We start from the raw sequence: 25,432 nt of genomic DNA, 5'->3' as shown, positions 1-25,432 counted from the left end.
TGAAGTCAGGACTTTCAGCTGTAATGCAAGGGGTGTGAAAAAAGTGGGGCACTAACCATTCAGGAAGGACAGCCAGTGGCATACACACACACACACATCATTGGTGGCTCATAAGTAATGGAACGAATGGCTGACAAGCCGCTGCATGGCCATGTGTGACCTGTTTCCTGGGTACCCCATGACCAATCAAGCAGAGAAAAGGCCTGGAGGTGGTTCTGAGTGTTACATTTGCATTTGGTAGCTGTTCACTGGAGCTTCCAACATGAGGTCCAAGGAGGTGTCCATGCGAGTGAAGGGGCCATCATTAGGCTGAGGAAACAACATAAACCCATCAGAGAGATAGCAAAAAACAGTGGGAGTGGCCAATGCAACAGTCTGGAACATTCTGAAAAAGAAGGAATTAACTGGCCTGGAAGACCACGGAAAACAACTAAAGTGGATGACCACAGAATTCTGCTCATGGTGAAGAGGAACTCTTTCACAACATCTAGCCAGGTCAAGAATGCTCTTGAGGAGGTAGGCATCTCACTGTCAACATCTACAGTCAAGAGACGGCTTTATGAATGTAAACACAGAGGCTTCACAACAAGGTGCAAACCACTGGTAACGCTCAAGAACAGACAGGCCAGATTAGCCTTTGCCAGCAAACACCTAAAAAAGCCTGCCCAGTTCTGGAATAAGATTCTTTGGACTGATGAAACCAAGATTAACTTGTACCAGAACGATGGGAAAAGTATGGAAAAGGAAAGGAACAGCTCCTGCTCCAAGGCATACCACATCATCTGTCAAACATGGTGGAGGCAGTGTTATGGCATGGGCATGTATGGCTGCCAATGGAATTGGGTCACTGGTGTTTATTGATGACCTGTTGATAAAAGCAGCAGGATGAATTCTGAAGTGTATAGGGCTATACTTTCTGCTCAGATTCAGCTGAATGCTGCCAAACTGATAGGATGCCGCTTCATATTGCAGATGGATAATGACCCCAAACATACAGCAAAAGCTACCCAAGGGTTTCTGAAGGCAAAGAAGTGGGATGTTCTTCAATGGCCAAGTCAGTCACCTGATCTCAACCAATAGAGCATGCTTTTCACTTACTGAAGACAAGACTGAAGGCAGAAAGGCCCCCAAACAAGCAGCAGCTGAAGGCAGCTGCAGTAAAGGCCTGGCAAAGCATCTCGTGGGAGGACACTCAGCATTGGGTCATGTCCATGGGTTCCAGACTTCAGGCAGTCATTGACTGCAAAGGATTTTCATCCAGGTATTGAAGGCGATCCTTCAGTTTGAAATGATGTTGGTTTGTTCCATTATTTATGAGCCACCAGCGATGGGTGTGTGTGCGTGCCACTGGCTGTACTTTCTCAATGGTTAGTGCTCCACTTTTGTCACACCCCTTGCATTACAGCTGAAAGTCCTGACTTCGCTCCCATCTGGGTGTGTTTCCTTTCAACTTCAATGTGGTGGTGTACAGAGGCCAACTGCCAAAACAGTTATCCTTCTTCCAATATTTCTGGTCCTGACTGTAACTACTGTAGTGATTGCACTTCCATATTGGGTTCAGTACTAAAATTATATACATCAGGATGCACCTCTGATGAAATTGGGTGTCTGCTTTGCCATTGGAGGGTTGCTGTTGAGGCCCTGCTTGAACTGCCTCTCAGACATGAAGGTAAAATAGTTCTAATTTGCATGTGTATGAGATTCTCATCTGGAGTGCAGAGCCACATGTAGAGTCATGATTCGAAGGTGGCTGCAAGACTGGCTTGAAGATATTGTGTCATGCTATCCCACTTGTAGCCAGAAAACAAGTCCTCTATTGGCAATTGTCCCCTTAAACACCACCAAATTAACAGAATAAAATAGGGACCTTTGCAATGGAAGGTGCTGAGGCCAAGAGGGGAGAGAACTGTACTTTACAAGGAGTTGACACTACAGGCTGTGCTGTTAAGTCAGAGTTAAAGCATAAAATGGAATTGGCAAATTAGCTGAGGAGTTGCACCTTGAAACCATGTGCTCTTTCCATTCTACCATCTTGAAACCCCAGGGTAGCCATGTTGAACACAGTAGTCAACGCAACGTTTTCCAAGTGTTAACCATTTATAAATAAGTACATTTTTTTCATACATACAATTCATTGTACAGGTTACAATCTGTATACATTAGGGAGGGACAGGGCAGAATGCATTCGTTTTGAACTTTTTCCACGTCTATCTCACAGCTCACATGTACAGACAATAAAACTCTGCTCAAGCAAGTACAGTGAAGGGAAAGAAATATTTCTTTCCTTTATACAGGGGTGGCCAAGAGCCGTAGTCAAGCGCAGGGATTTGTGCGGCTGCCCTGCTGCAAAAGATCACAACTGTGTGGTGATTCATTATATCAGTAAGAGAACAGAACATGCAACTGAATATTATTATACTGTACAGAGAAAATCCTTTACATCAGAATTATAGAAAAGCTAAAAGGAAAAAGAAGTCAATGTCTTCCCAGCAAGTGTCTTGAAGGATGGCAAACCAGAAAGGTTTTAATACAAAGAAGTGCTGTGTTACTGTATAGAGGCAGACAAGGCAGGCAAAATGCTGCAATGCTCAGGGGGAAGAAAATTATCAATGAAAGAACACCATTGGAATGAGAAACGTATTTAACTGGTGCAATAAGAATAGCAAAACATTCATCCCTTCCCAAAATACCCCAAACCCTGGACCTGTACAGATTAGCGCCTTGCACGCTGTAGAAATATTAGTATCGGTAAATAATAATGGGTACTTATAGGAAATGGGACTCAGGGTTTGGTGGAAGTCCAGGCAGAACAAAGCTGAACTGCCCCACCTCTCTCATAAAACCAGTATGGTAGCAGCCAGCAGAAAAGCATCATCTCTCTTTTTCACTTCAAAGCAAGTGTAAAAGTGCAAAACCTCATTTCATTCTCAGTAGCTTCTCATGTGCACGCTCAAACTAAACAACACAGAAGCAGCCCTAGGCCAGCAGTGCCTGCCTTTCTAATGGAAAAGCCATTATGAGAGCAACTCCAAGTGATTGCCAGGAAGAAAAGGACTACAGGGATTGATTTGCAGTGAGGAGCCTAGTCTGGTATAGTGGTTTGACAATACTAGGTTGAGGTTCTCTAGTAATTCAGCCATCTTCAACAGCTGCACACAAAATAGCCTACTATGTAATTTCAGCCCTTAATATGATTTTTTCTTGCTAGGGGAGAACTAATTATCCAGCAATTATATTCAAGTAATTCGGCAGGGGTGGGGGGCAATCGTTCAGGTTTTCCACCCCTTTGTGCTTGTGCCCCAAGTTCCTCCTTCCCTTTTCACAGCAACCATAAATTGAATGAAGGCATCTAACATGTCAAAGGAGATGCAATAGTACTTGCCCCCACTAAGCCCTTTTTAAAACCTGAACTCTGATAAATGAAGATGTTGAAAGTCCCAGTGTATCTAAGCAGAGGGCGTGTGCGTGTGCGTGTTGGAGGGACACAGCCTGCCATCCAAGAGTTTTCAAGGGGCCACCTTAAGCAGAGAAGGAGAAGAATTTTTAGGCACGCAGTGATGTTCATTACTTTATGTAAGGCGCAGAGAAGCTGGCACTTTGGTTTTGACTAGATGACGTTTTGTGTGGTTCTGGAATAGTAGCAATTTGTTAACGCTGCCCAAGGCCAGCTCAGTGACTTGGGTTTTCAGGATATGCACAGGCTTGTTCCCTTTCTCTACAGTCTATTCTCTAAAGCTTGTAAAAATAAATACATTAAAAAAAAACCCTACAGGCTTAGCATTTGAAAGAAATGTTCTCCTTACCAAATTCTCTGCATCTGTCTCTGCATCTTTGAAACTGCAAAGGAATGCTTATCTTCAGCCACTCTCATATAAAATCTATATTTGTGAGATTCTTAAAAAAAAGGTCTTGTCCTATAAGAACATTTCTTACAAACAGCATTAGGGTCATGCACAAAACTGACAGCTGTCTCCCCTGAAGCCAAGCAGAGCTTGAAATGTATTCAGATTTCAATCCCGTTTTTAGGACCTGATAGCAATTCTTTTTAGGAGTTAGCTTGGACTAATTATTTCAAAATCCTAGGTGACAGCATCACATTTCTAGCCACCTATGTGACTAGACCTTTAAGTCTAGTGAGCTCATTCAGGGCCAAACTAGACATATTAATTATGCAAATGCAATTAACATGCACATTTTTTGTTATGTAAAAAGGAGGTGGGAGACCATGGAGGGTGGGGAGGGGAAGTTTAACTTTCTCTTCTTTCCTTGCCATGAGCTTCCATCAATTGCTTCTCTGAAGCTGCTACTTGCATTTCACAGAAAGCCTCTATCGGCAGCTTCAAAAAGGCAGTTTTTGTCAGGAACTTGGTAGGGAGTTAAAACCGCCCTCTGTATAATCCAGAAGCTGCTTAGGTGTCCTGTTTAGTTTGGCCCTCAGAACCAGAGAACTAACTGGCACAGCTTCAAGAGTCATGACTCACCATAAGCCAGCATCTAGAGTGTGTCTTCCAGTAAACAAAAAAAGCTTTTCTGCCATGTCAGAATAACATCACGAGGTGGGCTTTGGTAAAACCAGCATACATTCAAAGCAAAAATGTTGATGGACTCAAGGAGCTGATTTATTTGGTGTGTTTGACTTTGTGGATAAAAATGGTTCTGAAACTCCAGCTTAGATATTGAGAGTGTGTATGTGTCCCTGTCAGGGATGCTCTGACTTGGATTCCTGCACTGAGCAGGGGGTTGGACTCGATGGCCTTGTAGGCCCCTTCCAACCCTACTATTCTATGATTCTATGTGTGTGCGTGTCTGTAAGGGGGTAGATACACTATTTTTGCATGGCCTTTCTTTTTAACACATATGGGAACCCTCAGGGTTGTGGTGTTAGCCATTCTATCATATTTTCCTGAGTAGAAAAAAACTCACTTGGAAAAGGCATTTAAACTGCAGAAAGGACAGTGAAAGAAATTATGTTATGCTCTGTCGCATTGTATTTTAGGAGCGGACACAATGACCAACCAAGATCTAAACTGAGAGCAAATGCAAAAGGAATTGCACCCTACCAAATTCTAACTAAGACAAAGCAGCTCCTATTTCAGTGGAGATGTGTGTTACTTAGTAACTAAAAGCAACAATTAAGCCTCAGGTGCCCCTAAAGAGAATTGCTGGGAGGTCAGTTTGGTAAGTCACAGCAAATATTTCTCTTTATATTGAAAAAAATAGTTCACCTTTTGATGCTTTTATGCAACAGCTAATACTTGTGCTATATATTTTGAGTCATTGCTTCTCCTTTTTTAAATACACTGAAAGACAAGTTCTGCTGTATTTCTAATGAAGACACCAATCACATTTAAATAGCCAGTATTTACCATAGTAACAAATGCAACTGTAAAGTGCACCCCATTTACAGAGATAGCAGGTGGCAAACCCACCAGTGCAAGAATCCTGTGAAATCACAACACAGTACTGTGGGGGATGGGGAAGGGAAAACCCTGCACATTGGCAGTATTAAAAAACTCATTTTGGATCTGCATGGCATTTCTTTTATTAACTGATCAATGCAAACGGGGACAACAGTGGCAACCCCATGGCAGTGAAGAGCAGAGCAAAGCAGCCAGATTCAAGACAATAAGCATGATGACAAGAAGATTCCGATCCTGAAACTGCAAAGATGACTGGCATGGCAGCGGTATTGCTGCTCCACCTTCCACATCATGGAGGAAGTTAATTCGCTTGTTTTTCTACCTTATCAGGAAAGACAGGGTAATATGATGTCTCAGCGCACTCCAATTGTGCCAAAGAATATGGTACAAGTGCTTTTTAACATTGCCCAAAACAGAAAATATTAACGATTATTTTGACGAAGGTCTGCTGCAGCAAAATAGGTTCCAGCTTTGTCATGATACAAGCAGTTCCAAAGCAGATGCAGAAAATATCTTTTAAAGAAACAAATCACTGTTAAATACACAGAAACATATTCTTGTTTGGTGCATAGTCCAGTTTCAAAGAGCTTTAAATAACTGGTCTTCATAAAGCAGAAAACATTTCTAAGTTGACACAGAAATCGTAAGGTGAAGGATCCCTTCATATAGCAGAAAGAAGGTCATCGACCCCCCCCTTTTTTTTTTACTTCCCTAGGACACAAAAGAAAGGTGTGGGGAAAAAGCAGGAAGTGGCTTTATTTATTCCAATAACAAAGGAAAGCAAATGTGGAGCTGCACCAAATTTGGAGTTGTATCTTGGGTTACCTATGAAACCTCCCCACCCACCCCTCTCACACACACAGGTGTTGCTTTCAATATTTAAGTAAAAATAACACTGAAACATGCTGCCCTCCTTGAAAAGAAGTACCTGCAAATGTCTGAACTTGTTGGACACTAACATACCTTAGCACACCCACAGTAGTGGGTAGCTACTCCTGTCCCACTAAATGCTTTGTTTTCTATTACGCCAAATACATTTCGCAGTCAATAAGAGCTGGAAAAAAGAGTTCTAATGAAGGCCCAAAACCAAGGTAAAACAAACACTTAGCAACATTCTGTTTTTCACACTCAAGCAATTGTGGCAACTCATATTAAGAAAACCAGTCAGAATATTTCCTGAAACTGTTACATCAGTCTCTTTGTCTCTCTACTCAGGACCGTAAAGCAGGAAGTAAATGTTAACGATTCCAAGTATGGAACCTACTGACCTGATGTTGAAGCTTCATGCCTTGCAGCTTAATAGAAATACCTTTTCTATCATTCTGTTTATTGAGAGGAGCTCATGATGACAGCACACAACAAAAAGTGGGTTTGTACTGAAAGTAAATCATGAAGCAAAGGGTGTGTAATTTAGAGGAGGCTGCTCTGTGCTTCAGAAACCACTGTACCATTTTAGACATCTTGACAACAAAAATGAAGAATGCCCATTTCAGCCAGGGCCAAGAGGTTAGCTATCCACTCCTGGTACAATCATGGTGTGGAGAGAAATGTCCCCGCTTAATTTACAGAAAGCAGTAGAACAGTTTTATCCCATGTCTGATCATAACGCAGAAAGGGCAAAGTGTAATTTGCATTGCTTTGTGTTCTTTCCAACTTAAGGTCATGGGGACACCTCCATCTATCTCTGATGTTCTCTGGTCTCCTGTATAATTCACAGATTAATCTTTCCATCCATTCCCCAGTGGTGTCAAGTCAGGTCTTCCTGAGCTGACCTAAAGTGGCACAGATTGAGAACATTTGTATAATGCCCTTGCTACCCAGGAATAACCCTTTCCTGCCTCCTGCCTTTCCGACAATACTGATCTTTTCCCAGGCTTCCTTAATCAGTCATCCTGCCTTCTGCACTTGGCCTGGAAAAGCAGTTCAATGTCGAACACCATGAGCATGTGCCTTAAATCCCGTATCAGATTCACCTAAATCAGGGGTGGGCAGAAGGTGGATCTCCAGACGTTTTGGACTTCAACTCCCTGGCAAGGACTTCTGCCGGGGCATTGCCAGGCATGTCAAAGGTTCAGGGCTCAGTCTTGCCACTGGCACCAAGGAAAGGCTTTCTTCCTAAGTGTAACTGCCATGCAGAGGTGAGTTTTTTTTGGGGGGGGGGCAACTATGATCACTCTGGAAATCCCTGCCACCCACCCACACACCTAGCAATTAAGTGGAGAAAGAAACCTTTCCATTGGTGCCAATGGACACTTAGGGCTCTGAGGAATAGATCTGGGGCCCTGGAAAACAGATTTGGTCCCTGGGACCTAGCCATGCCCTTGGGCTTCTGGGAGCTGAAGTCTAAAATATCTGGAGATCTACCTTCTGCCCACCTTTGACCAAGAGTGAAATAAAGTGTTTCATTCCAAAAGTGTCTGCAGAAAAGAAATGCCCAGAAGCCCTGGAGCATCTCTACTCCAGGACGCATTGCTATGGGAGCACTAATACTGAATCTAGGATGAGGGCATTAACTGCCCCTATGGGAATGTCTGTACAAATTCTACAAAGAGACTTGTGGCATACTGAAGACTAACACATTTATTTTTGCATAAGCTTCCATGGACTATAGCTCACTTCATCAGATGCAAGTTGCGGGCTAGAGTCCATGAAAGCTTATGCCAGAATAAATGCTTTAGTCCCTAGGGCCACAATATTTGTTGTGGCTTTTGCTGCAATAGACTAACATGGCTACCCTCTGGAAATTGTACAAATTCTGGTTTTCTCTCTCAGTTCCCCCATCGTGCTTTAAAGTAGCCTTTCCCAGCCTTGGGTCCTCAGATGTTGTTGGACTAAAACCCCAACATATCCAGCAAGCATGATCGATGGTCAGGAATGCTGGGAGTTGAAATCCAATAACATCTGGGGACCCGAGGTTGGGAAAGGCTGCTTTAAAGGACTGGGATATCCCAGAGTTGTTATTGAACTTTGTTAATATGGGAACAATACCTGGAGTGTGAATCATAAGATGCCATTCCGTCACAAGGACAAGCCCACCTGACAATGGACTGGAGGTCCAATGTACAGATCAAGGTAGCTGCCCACTGACTGGCTAAAGTGGAGAGAACTTTGATTTCTCCCTGAATATTTGTTCAAATGCCTCAGAGAAAATCAAAACAGTATCATTTGGAGCATGCCTCTCAAAGCAATACTACCCGTGGTAGTCTGTACCGACAGATTAGCATGCAAGAATGTTAAACATTCATAACAATGAATGTTTAAGACTAATGTACGATCCTATCACACCAGATAAAGCAGGATGGCTTTTATATGCATAGCTCCTCATTAATATTAAAAACAAAATAAAAGCCCCATTTTGTGCAGGTTACAAGCTCTTTGGACACAACGAAATAACATGAACAGCACTGTGCTGACTGAAGAGTGCAATTTCCAAGCAAAAATGGTTCAGTACTCTGGAGGAATTTTTAAAGCCTGTATTCAAATCAATTAGTTTGTGAAATTAACATTTTCTTCAAAGAGCTGGCTACCTCCCTCAAGTGTGTATAGAATCTTTCTGGGTCAGCCCCAATACCATGTACTAACATTGCCTAATTGACAGCTGAAAACATTTACAGTGCTGGCTTTATCTGAGGTCAGCTGTGTGCAGCAAAGGGTCTGGAGCATGTCTTGGACTGCCTCGTCATCACACAGAAATTACAGGAAAACCCCTGGTTGGCGGTCTGCTAGAGAATGAATTTTTTTTTAAAGGAAGGAAGAAAAACAGCAATGTAATATGGGAATTCAGCTGGGAAAAGTGTGCTGAAAACACTAGGCTCTTACTCCAAGACACGTCCATTTCACACATTAGACTCCACAAATGGTCTCTTTGGTTTGATAGGGGATGTCTGTCCTTGCCTGGAGTCTCTGGAAAGTTGCCTATAGAGGTTGTCCTGATATGCCTGTGCAACAGGCAATGTCCTGGCCACCTTAACATCGGGATAGGAAGAGGTTTGGCTAACTCTCTCTAGGGGGTCTCCTCGGGAGCCATTGGCCAACATCCCATGTGGGCTGTAATAGTCATCCTCCAGCAAGTGGCCATTCTGTGCATTGTTGGTTTTGTTATAAAAGGCAATGCTGCTGATTGAGGAAGGAGGGCTGAATGTTTCTGGCTGAGGAATATTTCCAGGAGATGTGGGGCTTATAACAGTATCCACTGAAGACACAGCCCATGTTCTGTTCTGTTGGTGTAGATGAGGATACTGCTGAGTCCGGGCAGTTTTATCTATGATTCCCATGAAAGGTGTGGTCCTAGAGCGAGCAGGCTCGCTGGGGTAACCGCCCTGTGTTGGAGAGACTGGGGAAAGCTCATCACATGCTCTGTCATAGGCTGGCTTGAGGGGAATCTCCATCTGCTGAATTGAAGCGGAAGGCCGGAAAGGGGGATTCAGATTGGGAGTGGATGAGATGCTATTGCTAGAAGGTGAAAATCTGAGGCCAACGCTTTGAGAATGAAGCAAAGGCCTCGGAGTTGGCGGATGAGGCTTTATTTCATTGGGGTTTACTGTAATGGGCCTTCGTATCAAATGAGAGATGTCAGGGGAACCAAGCTGGCTAGAAGGTAGGGAGGAACGTTCTAGATCAAGCTTTGTATGACAGACTGGATAATAGGAAGCTGACTGGCTGCGCCCGATCTGTGGGGTTTGACTATATCTCATCCCACCACGGTAGGCAGAGGAAGGTCTTTGTGGAAGATCCTCTTTAGCCAGACCTCCATGCTGGCAGATTGCTCCTGCACTGAGACTGGCTTGGACATGCTGCACGGGCCGCCCATCCCCCCCAATCCCACCAATGGAGCTCTGGTAGACCAGTCGACTTTGGCCAACAGCCATTTCTGTTGATGCAGACTGGTACTTGCTGGCCACTGAGTGGGCTACTTGGCCATAAGTGCCTGTTGGGATCACAGTACTGCAGTGCACAGCTGAACTTGGCTGGTTGCTTCTGACAATCTGTGCCTTGGCAGGCTGCAACCTGAGCCCTTGCTGGGGGACTGCAACAGGTAGTGGAAGCATCTGGAAAGACCTCTGCGTCATTTTAGAGAGTGGAGACTTTGGCCGACTGGGAAGCTGACTGATGCTCGGTTCCTGCTGATATCGCACTGGTGAACCAGACTGAGCCCTGTATACACCCATGCTATCTGCAGGAGGGCTGGCCCGATATTGAGGGCCTCTGCGAAGAGGTGAAGGAGGTGGGCTTTGATATTCTTTCCCTTGGCTACCAACTGGAGGTGGGCTAAAACGGTAAGAGGAGGCCTGGTGAGCAGGAGATGTATGTGGTGGGCTATGTCTATAATGGGAATTCTGGTGTGTTGGGGAGAGTGCTGGAGAGGTGGGCTGGTACCCTTGTCTTGTTGGTGATCCCACAGAACTATTTGATCTGAAGTCAAACACCTGATGTGAACTGAGTGGTGAGCTGGAGATGTAGGCAGAGTCCCGGTGGGCAGGGGAAGAGGGTGGGTTCTGGATGATGGGCAGTGTCTGGCTGGGCCGCGACTCCGTCTGCAAGCCAACAGAAATGTTTTCTACGTCTTGCTCAAGATACTCCTCTTCCAAGATGTCTTGCACTTCATACAACTCTTCATGATGTGTTTCAGGTTCAGCTACCACAAGAGGTTGTTGCTGCAGCTGCGCCTGGGTCTGTCTGCACTCTTCTTCCACCCTCAGGAGCAGCCGCTGGATCTCACGGTTGTTCGGACAAAGCTTGATGGCTTCGTTCAGGTCCTCCAGCGCTGCTGAAAACTGTCTGCTTAGCCCAAAAAAGAGACAAAAAAGAAGAATCAAAGTTACTCTGGACTGGAATGGATTCAATACTTCAGCAACAAATGTCTTATGAAGAAAAGAACTGCTAGGTGGGGGGGGTGGGGGAGTGTTCCCAGTCTGTAAACCAGATTCTTCAGCCTTTGGCTGTTTCTTCCATTTCCACAGCAGAAGAAGCTCTGCAATATTTCCAAGATTGCTTTCTTGGAAATGAAGGGAACAAGGAAGGCAACTTTGGGGTATGCAGGGTGGGTGTAGCTCTGCTCCTCCAACTATTTAAGTTCTGAGCTTAAGCCCATACAGTGCTCCAGGCGAGTGGCAAGCTCTGGCCTTTCTTCAGCCAGTGGAGTCCGTGCTGAGGGTTGCTCTCCGGGAAGTGAAGGGAACCAGGAAGGGGAGTGCCTGGCATGAGCCCACGAGGCCTTTGGCTACCCTTTGAGGAACAGAAGGGTGGGGAGTTTGGGGGAGGTGGGTTGTCATTTACAGGGACACTGGTAGCTTTTGAACAAAACAGTCATCTAGTTGAATGTGATTCTGATTGGTAGAGAATAACCTCTACACCCTTCATGCATTTTGCTTTCTTGTTTGGTTTTTAAAACACAAAAGTGTGTGTTTTTTTAAACACAAAAATTGTGAAACCTCTAAAAGTTTGACCTATACTGACTGCTGATGCTGGGAGGCAAGGCAAGGCAAGGCTTCGAGGCAAGGCAAGGGAAGGCTCCTTTTGCTATACTGGACCCCAAGACACTGAATGTGGAACAGTCCCAGAAAGGAACTTGGTTGTCATGCTGCTGAATAACATATTGCAAACAGTGCAGAGCCAAATAAAAGAGTATAAAAAGGGGGAATGCGTAACACTGACAATGTAGCTCAGTTAGTAGAGCTTTGTTTCTGGAATGGAAGCTGTATCCCAGCAGGGAGTGAACCAGGCAAGGGTACATTGGCTGTTCAATGGGCTGTCCATGAGCTAAGAGATTAAACTGCAGGGCCTTCAGCTCAACACTGATGGTCATGTGGGTGGATATAAGAGAACCCCTGGCACAGACCAAAGCTCCACACACTCCCAGCAGATATCTTACTCCATGAGCTGAGCAAAGAGGTGAGCAGTGGCAAAGTTCTGCAGTGAGTTCAGCATTCCAAAATGTGATCCTACCTGCAGCAGATAATCCAGGCCCCTCTGAGCACCAGCTGCTCTGACCCCATCTCATGTAACAACAACTAACCTTAAGCCCAGAGTAGAGCAGTCAGTGGCTAACCCCTGCCCTGTCCTCCAGATGCTCACCTGGTACATGCTTCAGTGAACTGCACTGACAGAACGCTCCGAGGACACTATAGTCCAACTTACAGAGATACTATACTTGGAACTGTGGAAGGTGTTCAGCTTGATGGAAGGGGATGACTTTCTTAATCTATTATACTGAGGTTATAATGATAAAAGTCTTCCTTGGGCATTCCCTTGCTGTTTGTTCCTTGTGTGGAATGGGGGCATTTTTGGAGTGTGTCACACCCAAACCTCAGGAGAACAGAACCTTTCATTGCTCTCTGGCTCTCCTCTCACCTGCTGCTGCGTTTGGCCCTTGCTCTTGCATAGTAAGCTTCATAAGATTTCGGTTTCAGCTCCAGTGCTTTAGTAGCAAATTCCTCCGCCATTCCAAAATCCTGCCATTACAATAGGTGCGTAGATAAGTCATTGAATATATACACACACATAGAATTTGGGAAGAAAATAATAATAGTATGACATGGACATATTTTTGTATGTGGACTTAGTATTTTCCAACATTCACATAATGTCACAGATAGCTGGTATCGAGAGATCCAACCCTGTTTTGTGAAGATACAGGTTATCCACTCCCAAGCTGGGCCTATAAGAGTCTTGATTGTTCCTTGTGCATTTCTCCAATCTGCCTGCTATCACTCAGTCTGCTCTCGACAACTCTGCAAGCTCCATGTTTCTTCTGATTTGGCAGATCATGTTGTGTGCGCGCTTGCATTGCTAATCTACAGGTATGACATAGGTATTGATTCTGGCCACTACTGAAAACAGGATGCTAAGCTACATAGAGTTTTAGTCTGTTCTGCTCTTCTCATATCCTTATGGGGGTTGAAGGAATGCATGAGGGAATCCTGGAGTTGTACAGTGTAGCTCTGCCCCCGTCCAACATACATGCTGTCCATGACCCCCACCTCACCCCGCCCTGGATGACTGTGCACTCAGTGACTGTGTAAAGGGCTCTTACATATGCGCCAAAGTACATGCAGAGAGCTTCTCCATGTGAATGCTCCACATTCCCCAGGAGTGCACAGCTGGCAGTAGGGGGCGTGACCAGAATGCATAGTAGGGGCTGGGCTACGCTGCACAACCCCAAATCCCCTCACACGTTCTTTCAAAGTGTGAGAGGGCTCAGGTGTACATCGTCTTAGATTTAAAATCCCAAGAGTAAGGGCAGACATCGATATGTCTGAATTTTTTTGTTAGCCAATAAAAAAGGAAGGTATTGGCACTGGAAAGGTTGGGAAAACCTTTCAAAATGGCCTGGATGTACAGAGCTTGGGTGACTGTTTTTACTTATATTGTTAGTTTCTTATTTCTTTCCTCATATTAAGGTGCTCCCCACTCTGGCGGCTGGCAGATGCAACGTCATCATAAATTCACACTGTTCCTTCCTCAGTTCTATGGCCACCATTTATAGATGTGATGACGTTTCCTGCTGCAAAACCTGTCTATCCTTTCTAGCGTTTGCATGCTGCATCCATGACTTAAAATCTAAACATGTAAAATGTTATTGTATATGTTGACTTCTATATAGTTGAGTCATTATTTACTGGTTTCCCAGCATAAACAGCACTCTCTCTCTCTCTCTCTCTCTCTCTCTCACACACATGCACACACACACTTCTCATGTTATGTTTTGAGACACAGGAACAGCTTGTGATTAACATGAGATGTTGCCCAGCTCCAGGAGGAGGATGGGAGGGTGCACGGTGTGTGTTTTAACTGTGTGTGTTTTAATTGTGAGTCACTGTTCTAAGAGAAAGCAAGAGCGTCAGAAGGCAAAAACAGCATTTTAAATCTACCATCCTCCTCCAATCTGCACACACAGAGAAATCTTTTTAAAAAAAAAAATCAAAGAGAGCTATAACAGCTGTTTTTTAAAATAGCGATGAATTTTTAATTGCTTGAAATGAATCTTAAACCATTGCTTGGCTGTTTCAGAACTGTAAAACGCCAGTGCTCTGTGAAGGACAACCAGGTTACAAAAAGGTGGAGGTTTTCAAGGCCATTCCAGGATTCTGGGAAAGAGTCTGGTTAGGGAGTGATAAGGAAGAGGAAAGGGACCTGGGAAAGGATCATGTCCAGGAAGGGGCTTTGAGAAGGAGGCCACTTACATTCATTTTCCTCCGACAGCGGGAGAGGTTGAGAAGGAGTGACACTTTCAGCTCCCGGAAGGTTTTCAGGTCCTCTCCAAACCCTTCACGAGGGAACTTCTTCAAAGCATACTGGTAGCGCTGGGCAGCCTCCTTTACTTTCCCTTTCTGGTAGAATGGCAAACAGGTCAAAATGCACCACCTATTTTTCTATTTCAGGGTTGTAGCAGTTACAAAACAACCTATGAAAGCAGCTGTATGTGCCTAAATGGTTCTGCCTACAGAGAGATCTAGAAATAAGCATGGCATGGCAGCTGTAATTTCTTATAGATTAAAATCTGGAAATCATTCAGAGAAGTTCCACCTTTGTAGATGGTCCAAATTCATTGCCAAATTCTGGCATTCTCCTAGGTTTCCTGCTCTGATATTGAGGGAGAAAAGCTTAGGACAGGCAGTATGTGCTCACTAGTTGAGTTTTCTTATAACATAGCTGGACTAAGTAGAAATACTAAATACATTGTAAAGGCTAGTTCACAGAATAAACAGGCACACAGTTGCCACTGGAAATCTGTTTAAAATCACTCCACACTGGTAGCTGCCTGAGGTGAGCTGGCCATATATACATCTCACCATGGACAAGGAGCCAAGCCCAAGGCACACACAACTGATATTATGTGCTTAACAGTCATGTAAACTGCACCAAAACTCCTGCCAAACCAGATCTTGTCCAATATTAGTCTAGCATGTGGGTGGGAACCAGAGTGCCTGTCCTCTTGTCACACATGGCTGATTTTCCAATTCTGGGGAGATCTGAAATACCGACAGCCTGACTAATATAGAGACAGAAAGATGTTAGGTGTGGGACTAGCAGAAAATGCCCTATTTCCTACATGACCCAGGGCTGCAAATGGAGTGGATCCAGGCCTGCAAATGAGATGGGACTCCTCCAGAATATGATGCATCCAATGAGCCACATCATTTTCAATCTACCACCCTGCCTTTTCCCATTTCTAACTCTCGTGACTATTGCTGCCAAGGCATCCCCTGTCTATTCTTCTTTCTGCACCTTAGTTTCTGCCTCTATTATCTCAGACTTATGAACAAAGGAAAAATAACCAGTTAGGCCCAAACCAGGTGTAACATAAATTGTGTGAATGCAATAAATCTGCATGTTTTTAAAAATGTAACTAGCAGCTGTGTGGTGTTTGCCTAGGTGGGAAGCAAGATCAGGACTGGGAGTAGGGGAGAGGAAGGGGAGTGTAACCCTTCCCCCCTGCTGTGGTCCTGACAAAAATGGTCCTTCTTGAAGCTGCTATGACTCCATTGGCACCAATAAAGGCTTCATGATGCAAAAAGCAGTTTCCCGGGGTGGGGTGGGGATTTTTGTTGGAACTGTGGCAAAGGAGAAAGGTCTTGACCCTGCTACCCTGCCTGCAGCTACTATTTACATTTTGAAAAAAATCCATGTTACTTGTATTCACACAATTAACATCACATCTAGTTTAGCCCTGATTATTTTCCTGTGTTTACCGATGTTATCGTAAAGTAGTAAAACTTCAAACACATAATTATTTTACACAAAAACAGCCCCAACAGAAATGCATCAGCAATGACTGTAGTCCTGTTTGAGAACAAACTACCAGAGAAAAGACAGTCACAGAAACACTCTTCCTTCTTGTCTTCCTAATCCTTTTCTCAATATATATCAGGGATAATAGTGACCATTATAGAAAATTGGTTTAATTCACTGTGAATTGGTTACTGAAGGCTGAATTACATATGAATTGTATACGCTTAGGATGCAGTATATTTATCTTCTTATAATATTATGATGTGTTTTAATACTTGGTGTGTGTATGTGTGCTGTGTATGTGATTTATTTGCATATTTGGATATTTATAATAAAAAATGGAAATTACAAAAATGTTCTTCCGCTGGTCAGAATCTACTCTGGCTTTTCATCAATCGTATCAGCATTGCTGTCTTGCATGACATTAGCAGGTTCACTTGCCAGACTCACACTTTCCAAATGGGTCTGCCTTTCCCTGCCCCCAATTATCATACTTATTCTTAAGGCAACCTTTTCTATCTTGAATTCCTTTGTGTGGCACACAAAAATATTTCCCCTGGGCTGTCCAATATTAAAAGTTCTGCGTATGTTTCTCTGCAGAAAAGTGACAGATCAAACACAGATATGCCTCTGAGGTCCGAATATGAATACTGAAGGCCAGGCTCATCTTACAAGCATAAACAGAAAAGGAACAAATCACTCAAACCTTGAACACCTATGTCTTCAAGATGTTTGAAAGGTATGTGCAAACCTTTACATATCCTGACAATCTATTTAGACTGAGAAAATTCTTCAGTTATTATTAAGATTCAGATGTTATTCTATTTCCTATTTAACTTTGAAAGAAAATCAATGTCAGAAGCAGCTTCAAGAAGCATTCTTAGGGGCAAGTGAAATGTAGCAGCTTGGCCCTATCAGAAGTAGAGTAGGCAGCCGCTATAGGCTATGGGCCATGTGCAAGCTAGAATAGGGTGGAAAGGGGGCTGACTTATTTCAGCAGTATGCTAAATCTTTAAGGAGCAACTGATGGCTTATGACTTTTTTTATCTTCCATGGAATCAGCAGGGATGAGGCAATAGATGTCACCTCTGAGGGCAGTAGTGATGTCTGCAGATTGATTCCAGTTTTCAAAAATGAACCAAATTGGCCATCTGGGTACCAAGGAAGGGAGAAGGATGCAGAGCAGGTGAGTATAATAACTACAATAAATGATTATTTGTTAATGGCATTACACCAGCTCAGCATCATTGCATCCAAGGTGAATGACTCTGTTTGTTCCAACTTTGTATATTTCCTGACTTCCATTCAAGCCAGGTGCAGACATAACACTTCCAATCCCTTTCCATGATTAATCAATCCAGAGTGGGCTGTGTGATGCCCCAGCCGCTCTCCTCTCACATGCAAATTCTTTCTGCCCTTCTCCCTACAGCATTAAGGATTTTGTCTACAGTAACCTCAAATGGTCAATATTAACTGGATTCCCTCTTGACTTTTATTCATTCATTCATTCCATTTCTATGCCGCCCAATAGCCAAAGCTCTCTAAAGATGGGGGAGAAATTAATCTGGTCCACATTTTACTATGAAGTAACTTAATTTGCACTTCCCAAACTAAGACATGAATCAGAACAAAGTTGTCCTTCTGTATCTGCATTTCTCCAAACTTTGTATTCCCGGAAAATGTGTAGAATGTGTATGAAAATGAATTTTTGTGTGTAAGAAAATGTGCATAATTTTTCATGAAGACTTTTAAAGAAGCAATCACAAACAGATGCAGAAATTGGACAGAATGAACTTGTGCTTGAAAAAAATATGAACATTATGGAAAGCAAAACAGAGATATTCGTCCATCCCTACTCTTCACAAGGGCTTGCCAACCAGCTTCAAACCTTGGTTATGATGGGAATCCTGATTTATTTATTTATATGAAATTTTATAGTTCACCTCCCTAAGCAAAAGCCAGCTCTGGTGGGTTAAAACAATTTAAAATAATAAACAGTGTAACAACAAATACAATTTAAAATACAAATAAACAACAAAATACAAAATAGTAAAAACAGCAGATGCAGTAATATCAGATCATTTAAAAGGTCCTAACTAAAATAAAACTGTCTTATGCTTAAAGTGAATGCACCTTTCTTCAGAGGTTGTTCCATAATCTGGGTGCCACATTTGAAAAGTCCCTTTCTCTTGTCCCTGCCAGCTAGATTTCTGTCAGCAAAAAGGACCTCAGAAATTGAGCAAAGTTCTTAAGCAATTGGGAAGATGCAATTTCTGAGATACTCTTGTCCAAATCCATGTAGTGCTTTCAAGGCTAAAAGCCAGCACTCTGAATTCAGCCCAGAAATAAACTGGGAGACAGGGAACCTGACAAAAACTGACAAAACATGGTCTGTCCTACTATTACAGATAATAATCTGACAGTGGAATTCTGGACCAACTCAAACTTCCAGATTGTCTTGACAGGCAGCCCCACACAGAATGCATTACAATAATCCAGCCTGGAGGTTACTAGGGCATGAATGACCATAACAGGGTCTGACGTTTCCAGGAAAAGCATCAAGGTAAGTGTTAGACATGTTAAGGTCAGTGCAGATATAACCTCAGTTGTGGTTAAGGGCAGTAGAGGAAGAGTAGGGAGAATTTGCAAGTGAAAGGAAGGATTTCACAGCCTGCTCTCAATCTCTTAACCATAGTTGAAGAGCATTATGTCTTCCCTTGACCTCAGCCTGTCTTATATACAATTTGTGTTGAATTTTAATTTTTAGTGCAGAATATAAACATTAGACTAGCAGTAGCTTAAATTTCTGAATAAAGCGAACCATCCTGGTCCCAAGAAAGCTATTTCAGATATTAGAGAATAAAAAGGCTCTTTTTTCTTTTCTTTTTTTGCTGGGGCAAGCCTGGCAACTTAGCCAAGCATTGTTGCTACAGCCATTCCAGTCAGCCACAGAGCCTAATGTGGGCTTAAGCCTTTTGCATACATTCAGTGGAAGTATTTAATCCCAATGGCCATAGAAAGTGCTAAGAGCCACCAGATCAAAATCTCAGAAATAAAGAGATGCTCTGCAGGGGCAAGTCTTAGCTTACATGGGTTGTCATCTTCAGAGTAAGGGGCGTCTGCACTTAGGTTCTGGGATCAGGGAATTTTTCTGGGATCAGGAAATTATCTGATGTATATAAATTATGCAAATTAGGAGCATTTGTACATACCTATTTGAATAATTTATTCAAATTACGTTATTTAAGCTGCTGGGATGGAGAAAGTACTCTGCAGAATAATTAAACCCCATACACTGTGGTTTTTCCAATTTTATTTTTATCAAAAGCTGTTCACACATTTTCAATCATGCCTCCATAGCCCAAAGAGCTAGAAATGTTTGCTTCTTCTTTTTAATGTGAAAGCATCAGCAGAAAAATGAACACCAAAAGGGCTAGATAGAAACTCAGTTACTGGCACGTGGTGAAAGCTCTATTTTCCATCTCACCTTGTAAAACATGTCGCCCTCTTCCATCAGCTTGCTCAACAGGATGACCATGATGTCTGGCTTGGAGGTGGCCATCGCCCAGGTTGCTGGACCTGTAGTGTACAGGATGCATGATGGGTAAAAAACGTATACAATGCAAAGGGTGGTAAGGGAAGAAAGCTAAGGTGGAAAAACATCTTGGGGGAGGAAATTTCTGCTGGAGAGAACAACTTGGAGCAACCAACCCAAGGAGCAACATGGTCCCAACAAAAGAGTTAGGCTTTCATGTGATGTCTCAAAGCAAAAGGCACCTTCTCCTTGCAGTGTTATCTTTCAAGTCATTTGAAATAACTCACAACTGCTGGAGTCATTCCCACAAGAAGACACCAATATCCACTGATTGACATTGGTGGGAAGTAAGGCAGTGATTAAGGAGAAAAATCAAAGAGTTTAACAAAAGAACTCTCTCTATCCATGTAAACTTCAAACAGAATAATATATGATGTCCTACAGCAATCTGGATATATTTGGAGTTGAGAATTTCTGTGTGATATCTTTGTCTCATCATGACATAAACGTTCCGAGTTTTTAAAAAAGTCAGTGTTTCAAAACAATTTGCACTTCAAACAGGGCTTGTACTTGTGAAGCGCTTTGGATGACCAAGTATACACCCCTTCTAATGCAGTCTAAGAGTCCAGTTCTACAATTGTCTTACATAGGTCTTTAACACTGCAAAGCATGTCTATTCAAAAGAAAGCCCACTGAGTGTAATGGGGCTTACTCCCAGGTAGATATGTATAGGATTGCAACCTAAAAAACTCTTAACTAGCAGTAGTTGGCAAGTTAATTGTCACACAGCTAGAAGGGCATGAGGAAGCGTTTTAAGGCTTTGGGTGAATTTTTTTCCCAGTATTTTAAAAGTGTATTAGGTCTTGAATTCAAGTTATTCTCTGCAACAGTAAGGGAAAAAATAATTTTTGGAAGGTGAGAAAAATGAAAAGTGGTGGGGCAGGTGAATGCAGGCAGGCAAAACCATAGAAGAGAAAGCAGAGCTGTCAGACCACCAAGCTGGATGCTGACAGCACTGAGGAATACCTCGTGGGCGACTCGGTAGCGTCTGACAGCCTTTGAAGAAAAGGAGAAAACAAAAAGTTGTAGGAGAAGGAGAAAAAAATGGATGAAGGTGAATTTAAAAAAAAGGAAAAAGCAGCAGTGAGAGGCAGGCAGCAAAGCAGCCAAGGCACCAGCAAATTCCCTTGTGACGTGAGAGACTGTAGGAGAGGGGCACAGTGCAGGTAATGCACCAATCTAGAAGCATCTACAGAGCAGAGAAAGCAGCAGCTGACAGCAGTATATCAGCACCACACAACTGTTTAGATGGTGGTCATTTTCAGAGGAAGAACTCCTCAAGAGCCGCTCCCTCAGTTTGTCAAGAGCTAGGTAACCAACACAACACAGCCACAGCCATAGCACATGGAGATGTTTGCATTCTGCTGTTGAAGCAGAAGCAGCATTCTTTTAGCACCGGGCATGCCTGTTTCATGGGCGTGCACTACAGTTACACCGACCGGGAAGGAATGGCTCTTGCCAGATTCAAGCAGGTAGACTTCCTTTCCTTTGACTCCTGCCTACCTATCTTGGCTCCTTTCTTCAAGAGGGTGACTACAACAGATGTATTGCGGCAGCCCACTGCCCTGTCGAGGGGGCGCATCCCACTGTAGTCCACATGCTCAATCATGGCACCGTGATCCACCAGAAACTGAACCTATGAATAAGCAAACAATTGAATCAGCATTACCCTGGAAGACAGTCATCATGTTTATGCAAAGGGCCTACAACTCCCAGCATTCCCCAGCCAGCATTGCTGGCTGGGGAATGCTGGGACTTGTGGACATTTTTCTGTCTAAATTCACATAGGATTGTGTCCTAAGTCAAGGTTTTTCAGCCCAAAAGAGTTGAGTGTGGGATGTTGAGCAACTCAACAACTTTTTTTTAGTCTCTCATCTCACTTGACTACTGAGGTGGAAAAAAATAGAGATGGAAGAAATCAAAGTCCATCATGTCCAATCCCCTGAATCCCATCTGTGTGTCAACCCATACCCTCCAGGCCTAAAGATCAGGGTTTTGCATCCCTCTTGGTCTTACACAAGGTGACTGTCAGGAGCAACAGTGCCTGTGGCATCAGATTTGTGCTCCTGCCTGACACCATAACAGGATGGGTATGCCTGTCCTTTAGTTCAGAAGATTAGAGGCAAAACCATCCAGTGACACGGGAAACTAAATATCTACTGTAGTACACACTGGAGTGGCACGACCCCATATTTTGGATTTAACTTCAGTTGTGCTTCCAAAAAAGCTGGCCATTACTGAGGTACAAGAATGTAAAGATGGTTAGTGGCTCAAGCAGCTCAGTGATCTAAACCAAGTTTGAAGGCTTCACCAGGGCTGGCCCAAGATGTTTTGCTGCCTGAGGCAAAGGACAAGATGCTTCCCAACGTCACCCGTTCCAAGTACAAAAAGCAAACTGGACTGGCAGTTGAATTTTACTTCAACACTGGCAATGGGACCATGTCCTCTACTGCAGGGGTGGGCAAAAAATAGGTCTCCAGATGTTTTGGACTTCAACTCCCAGCACTCCTGACCATTGGTCATGCTGGCAGGAGCCTCTGGGAGCAGAAGTCCGAAACATCTGCCCGCCCCTGCTCTACTGCACCTGAGGGTAGCAGCATAGCTGCAGGACAGGTCGTGTGGCATATGCAGCTCTGCCCTCCAACAGAGAGGAGTGTCTGGGATGTTCAGAAGGAGGGGCCAGGGACCTGCTGCCTCCCAGCATATGCAGCCTGACTCAATTGCCTCACTCTGCCTAATGGTAGGGCTGGCCCTGGGGTTCACAAAGGTGTCGTCTTGATCCTCCTCATGGATTTGAATTCCCTGCCCACACATGCTCACATACAAACACTTACCACCTCTGCATCACCATAAAAAGCAGCTAGATCCAATGGAGTGCGACCATTTTTGTCAGCATGATCTGTAGCAGCTCCACTCTCCACCAAAGCTCGCACTACTGAAAGGTGTCCCTTTAGGCAAGCCCAGCTGAGGGCAGTCAGTCCTTCTTTGTCCATTAGTGAAATGGAGGAGCCTGGAGAAAACAGACCAAGGCTGCTTATGGGTCTATCTGCATGAGCTAGGCTCATTTGCACTGCATCCTAGAAACGTCTCTCCTTAGAGCTACATGCCCAGGGACATAAGAACTGCACTTATGTCCCCTGAAATATACCTTATATCATCTGGAAAACTGCCACCAGCTAACTTGCTGCCACTTGAAATGGCTCATTAGGGTGCTGGCTTATTAGACCATGGATTCTCAGCTTGCTGCTTTGCTTATAGCAGGGGTGCACAACCTTTTCAGCCCCAAGGGCCTACTGGAGTGCAGGGGCACATATGTGCGTGCACACACATGTACATTCGCATACAACTCACCTCACAATCAACTCACAATCCACTGTGGGACAGTCAGGGCTGAGCACAAATTTTGGCTGGCTATCAAGGCCAACTAAAATTTGTGGGCCCATGCCAGTAATAGCTAGCAAAGAACATCTGATTTCCCCCCAGGAGATAACAAAATCTGAGCGTTTTGAATAGGTTCCCAAGGCTTATCGTTACATTCAGAATAATCCTGTGGTACAGCCCTGTTGGGAATATATTTCTTTAGATTGCAGGTGAGGATCCCTCACACAGCTAAGATTCCCTTTCTTATGGAAAACTGAATACATCAGGGGAGGACTAGGCTGGAACCTTCTCCCTAACGTTCAACTTGTTGTGCTTAAGTGCAGGGAGCATTTTTTGTTTACTAATGTTGGAAGCAGTTATATGACCAAGTTATGTTTCCATCAGCAGAGGTGCAAACATACTGCAACTAACCTTGTGCCAGTAAGAACTCTACTGTGCCCAAATGCCCCTCCGAAGCTGCCATCATCAGCGGAGTCCGACCTTGCTTATCTGCCATGTTAACATCTGCACCGTGGGTGAGCAAGAGATCAACAATCTGAAAGCACACAAAGGAGCCACTGAGAACAAATCATGCTGTCTGAGAGCCATGAAAATCAGCACGAGTCTTCACGCTCTGTACTCAGGGCAAGCCTCATTTTGTAATCAGTACATCACTTTGTTGCACCTACTTAACCAATCCTTCTGAAATCATCCACCCTCAAACATTCCCACATGTTTATTGGCTTTGATGTAAAAATATTGTTGTTTAAAATGGATCTGAAGGCAGCTGGTTGGCCACTGTGTGAACAGAATGCTGGACTAGATGTACCCTGGGTCTGATCCAGCATCAGGGCTCTTCTTGTGTTTCAGAAGGTTCTGAAGATCCACCCTCTAGACCAGGCATGGGGAAACTCCAACCCAAGGGGGTTCCCTGCCCAGCCTGGCAGGTTTTTTTCCCAAGCCTGCCCCCACTCTCCGGCTAGGGAAAAGCTCTCAGCTTCAATCTGCAGCTGGCTAGAGGGAAGAGCTTCTTCAGCACTCAGCAGGGATCTTCATTCCCATTACGATGCACTGAGGGGATGCTGCAATCTGCCTGCCCAGTGCCACAATGGGGATGAAAATGACCCCCTCCTCAGCTGATCTGCTTGGGTTATGTGTGTGAGTTGTGTGGCTGGCAGCAATATGGACATAACAACGTGGACCACTTGGCGGGGCCGAGGTAGCCCATGCTAAGCTACAGTGCAGCCTCCCCACCCCCACCCCACTATGGGTATAATGGGGATTTTATTTGCATGGGCAGGATGATTTTTTTTAATGTTTACAAACTCAGTGGGGGGGGGAATATTGTGTGTGTGTGTGTGTGTGTGTGTGTGTGACAGAGAGAGAGAGTGTGCGCATGAAATAAGACCTGAGCTAGAAAGGGCTTGAATTCCTGTCACTGCTGTTACCTGTTGTTTTGGGCTGGTTATGTCACTGTGCAGTCAAAGTTACACTAAATTTCTGGGTTTCTCAGTTGTTTTCTATGGGCAGTAATGTGTTCAAAATGAACAACGAATTCCCTTTTGCAGACACATGGTCACTCTCCAGTTATCTTTGTCACTAGGAGTGCTCCTGAAATGTCAGTCATAGCTACATCTTCATTCATTGGCTAAACACACTGAAAGGTGTGGACAGAATAGTCCTGAACATTTTGTTTCATATCGCAGGTTCAGGGCCATCTCAAGGTATTTTGCGGGCTTAGGAAAGGTAGAATTTTGGCAGCCCCCCGCTAGTTCCTGAACAGCATAAAATAGGTTGGCAGGGCGGACCATGAGTTTCTTGGGATATTGATTTCTTCTGTTTTAATTGTTTAACATTTACAGAGCAATCCTATACATGTCTATTCAGAAGTAAGTCCCATTGAGTTCAATGGGGTTTATTCCCAGGAAAGTGGGTTTAGGATTGCAGCCTTAATTTGTTTAATCTCATATATTATTTTTACCTTTACTCTATCTTACTCTGTCCTTCTGTCTTTCCACAATGACTTTTTGTTTCTCTCCCTCTCTCTGTCTCTCCAAAAGACAGTTGTACCATTGCCGCTGCATACATTGAACCTGGAGGGCGCAATCCTACCAGGATAGACTGCCGCCTCCGAACTCGGAGGCGACCACCTATCCAATTCAGGGCAGAAGCGCGGAGGGGATCATCCCCTCTGTGCTTCAGGTGCCCTGCATTTGTGGCTAGACAGCTGATTTTGCTGTCTAGCTGTGGGAAGTCGGAGCGGGGGGAGGGACGCTGGATGACACATAGGAAGCATTGGAACGGCACTTCCACCCACCCCACCCCG

At 44.0% G+C, this 25,432-nt stretch overlaps 1 protein-coding gene across 1 annotated transcript in view; it reads right to left on the bottom strand.

Moving 5' to 3' along the window:
• Positions 1-8,878: 8,878 nt before the first annotated feature.
• The window catches only part of TANC2 (tetratricopeptide repeat, ankyrin repeat and coiled-coil containing 2), a 529,014-nt gene continuing 512,460 nt past the window's right edge, over positions 8,879-25,432 (bottom strand). The window contains exons 22-28 of the mRNA XM_084857421.1: positions 23,539-23,662; positions 22,581-22,756; positions 21,250-21,382; positions 19,639-19,730; positions 14,603-14,749; positions 12,771-12,871; positions 8,879-11,198 (exon numbers count right to left, since the gene is read on the bottom strand). Of these exons, the coding sequence (XP_084713547.1) occupies positions 9,257-11,198; positions 12,771-12,871; positions 14,603-14,749; positions 19,639-19,730; positions 21,250-21,382; positions 22,581-22,756; positions 23,539-23,662 (2,715 nt within the window). The 3' untranslated portion in view covers positions 8,879-9,256. The remainder of the gene's footprint in view (positions 11,199-12,770; positions 12,872-14,602; positions 14,750-19,638; positions 19,731-21,249; positions 21,383-22,580; positions 22,757-23,538; positions 23,663-25,432) is intronic.

The sequence above is a fragment of the Heloderma suspectum genome, chromosome 5 (assembly GCF_057233095.1).
Source record: "Heloderma suspectum isolate Gila_16-S chromosome 5, 16-S_ref, whole genome shotgun sequence".
NCBI lineage: Eukaryota > Metazoa > Chordata > Lepidosauria > Squamata > Helodermatidae > Heloderma > Heloderma suspectum.
This window is presented reverse-complemented; position numbering and strand designations above follow the sequence as displayed.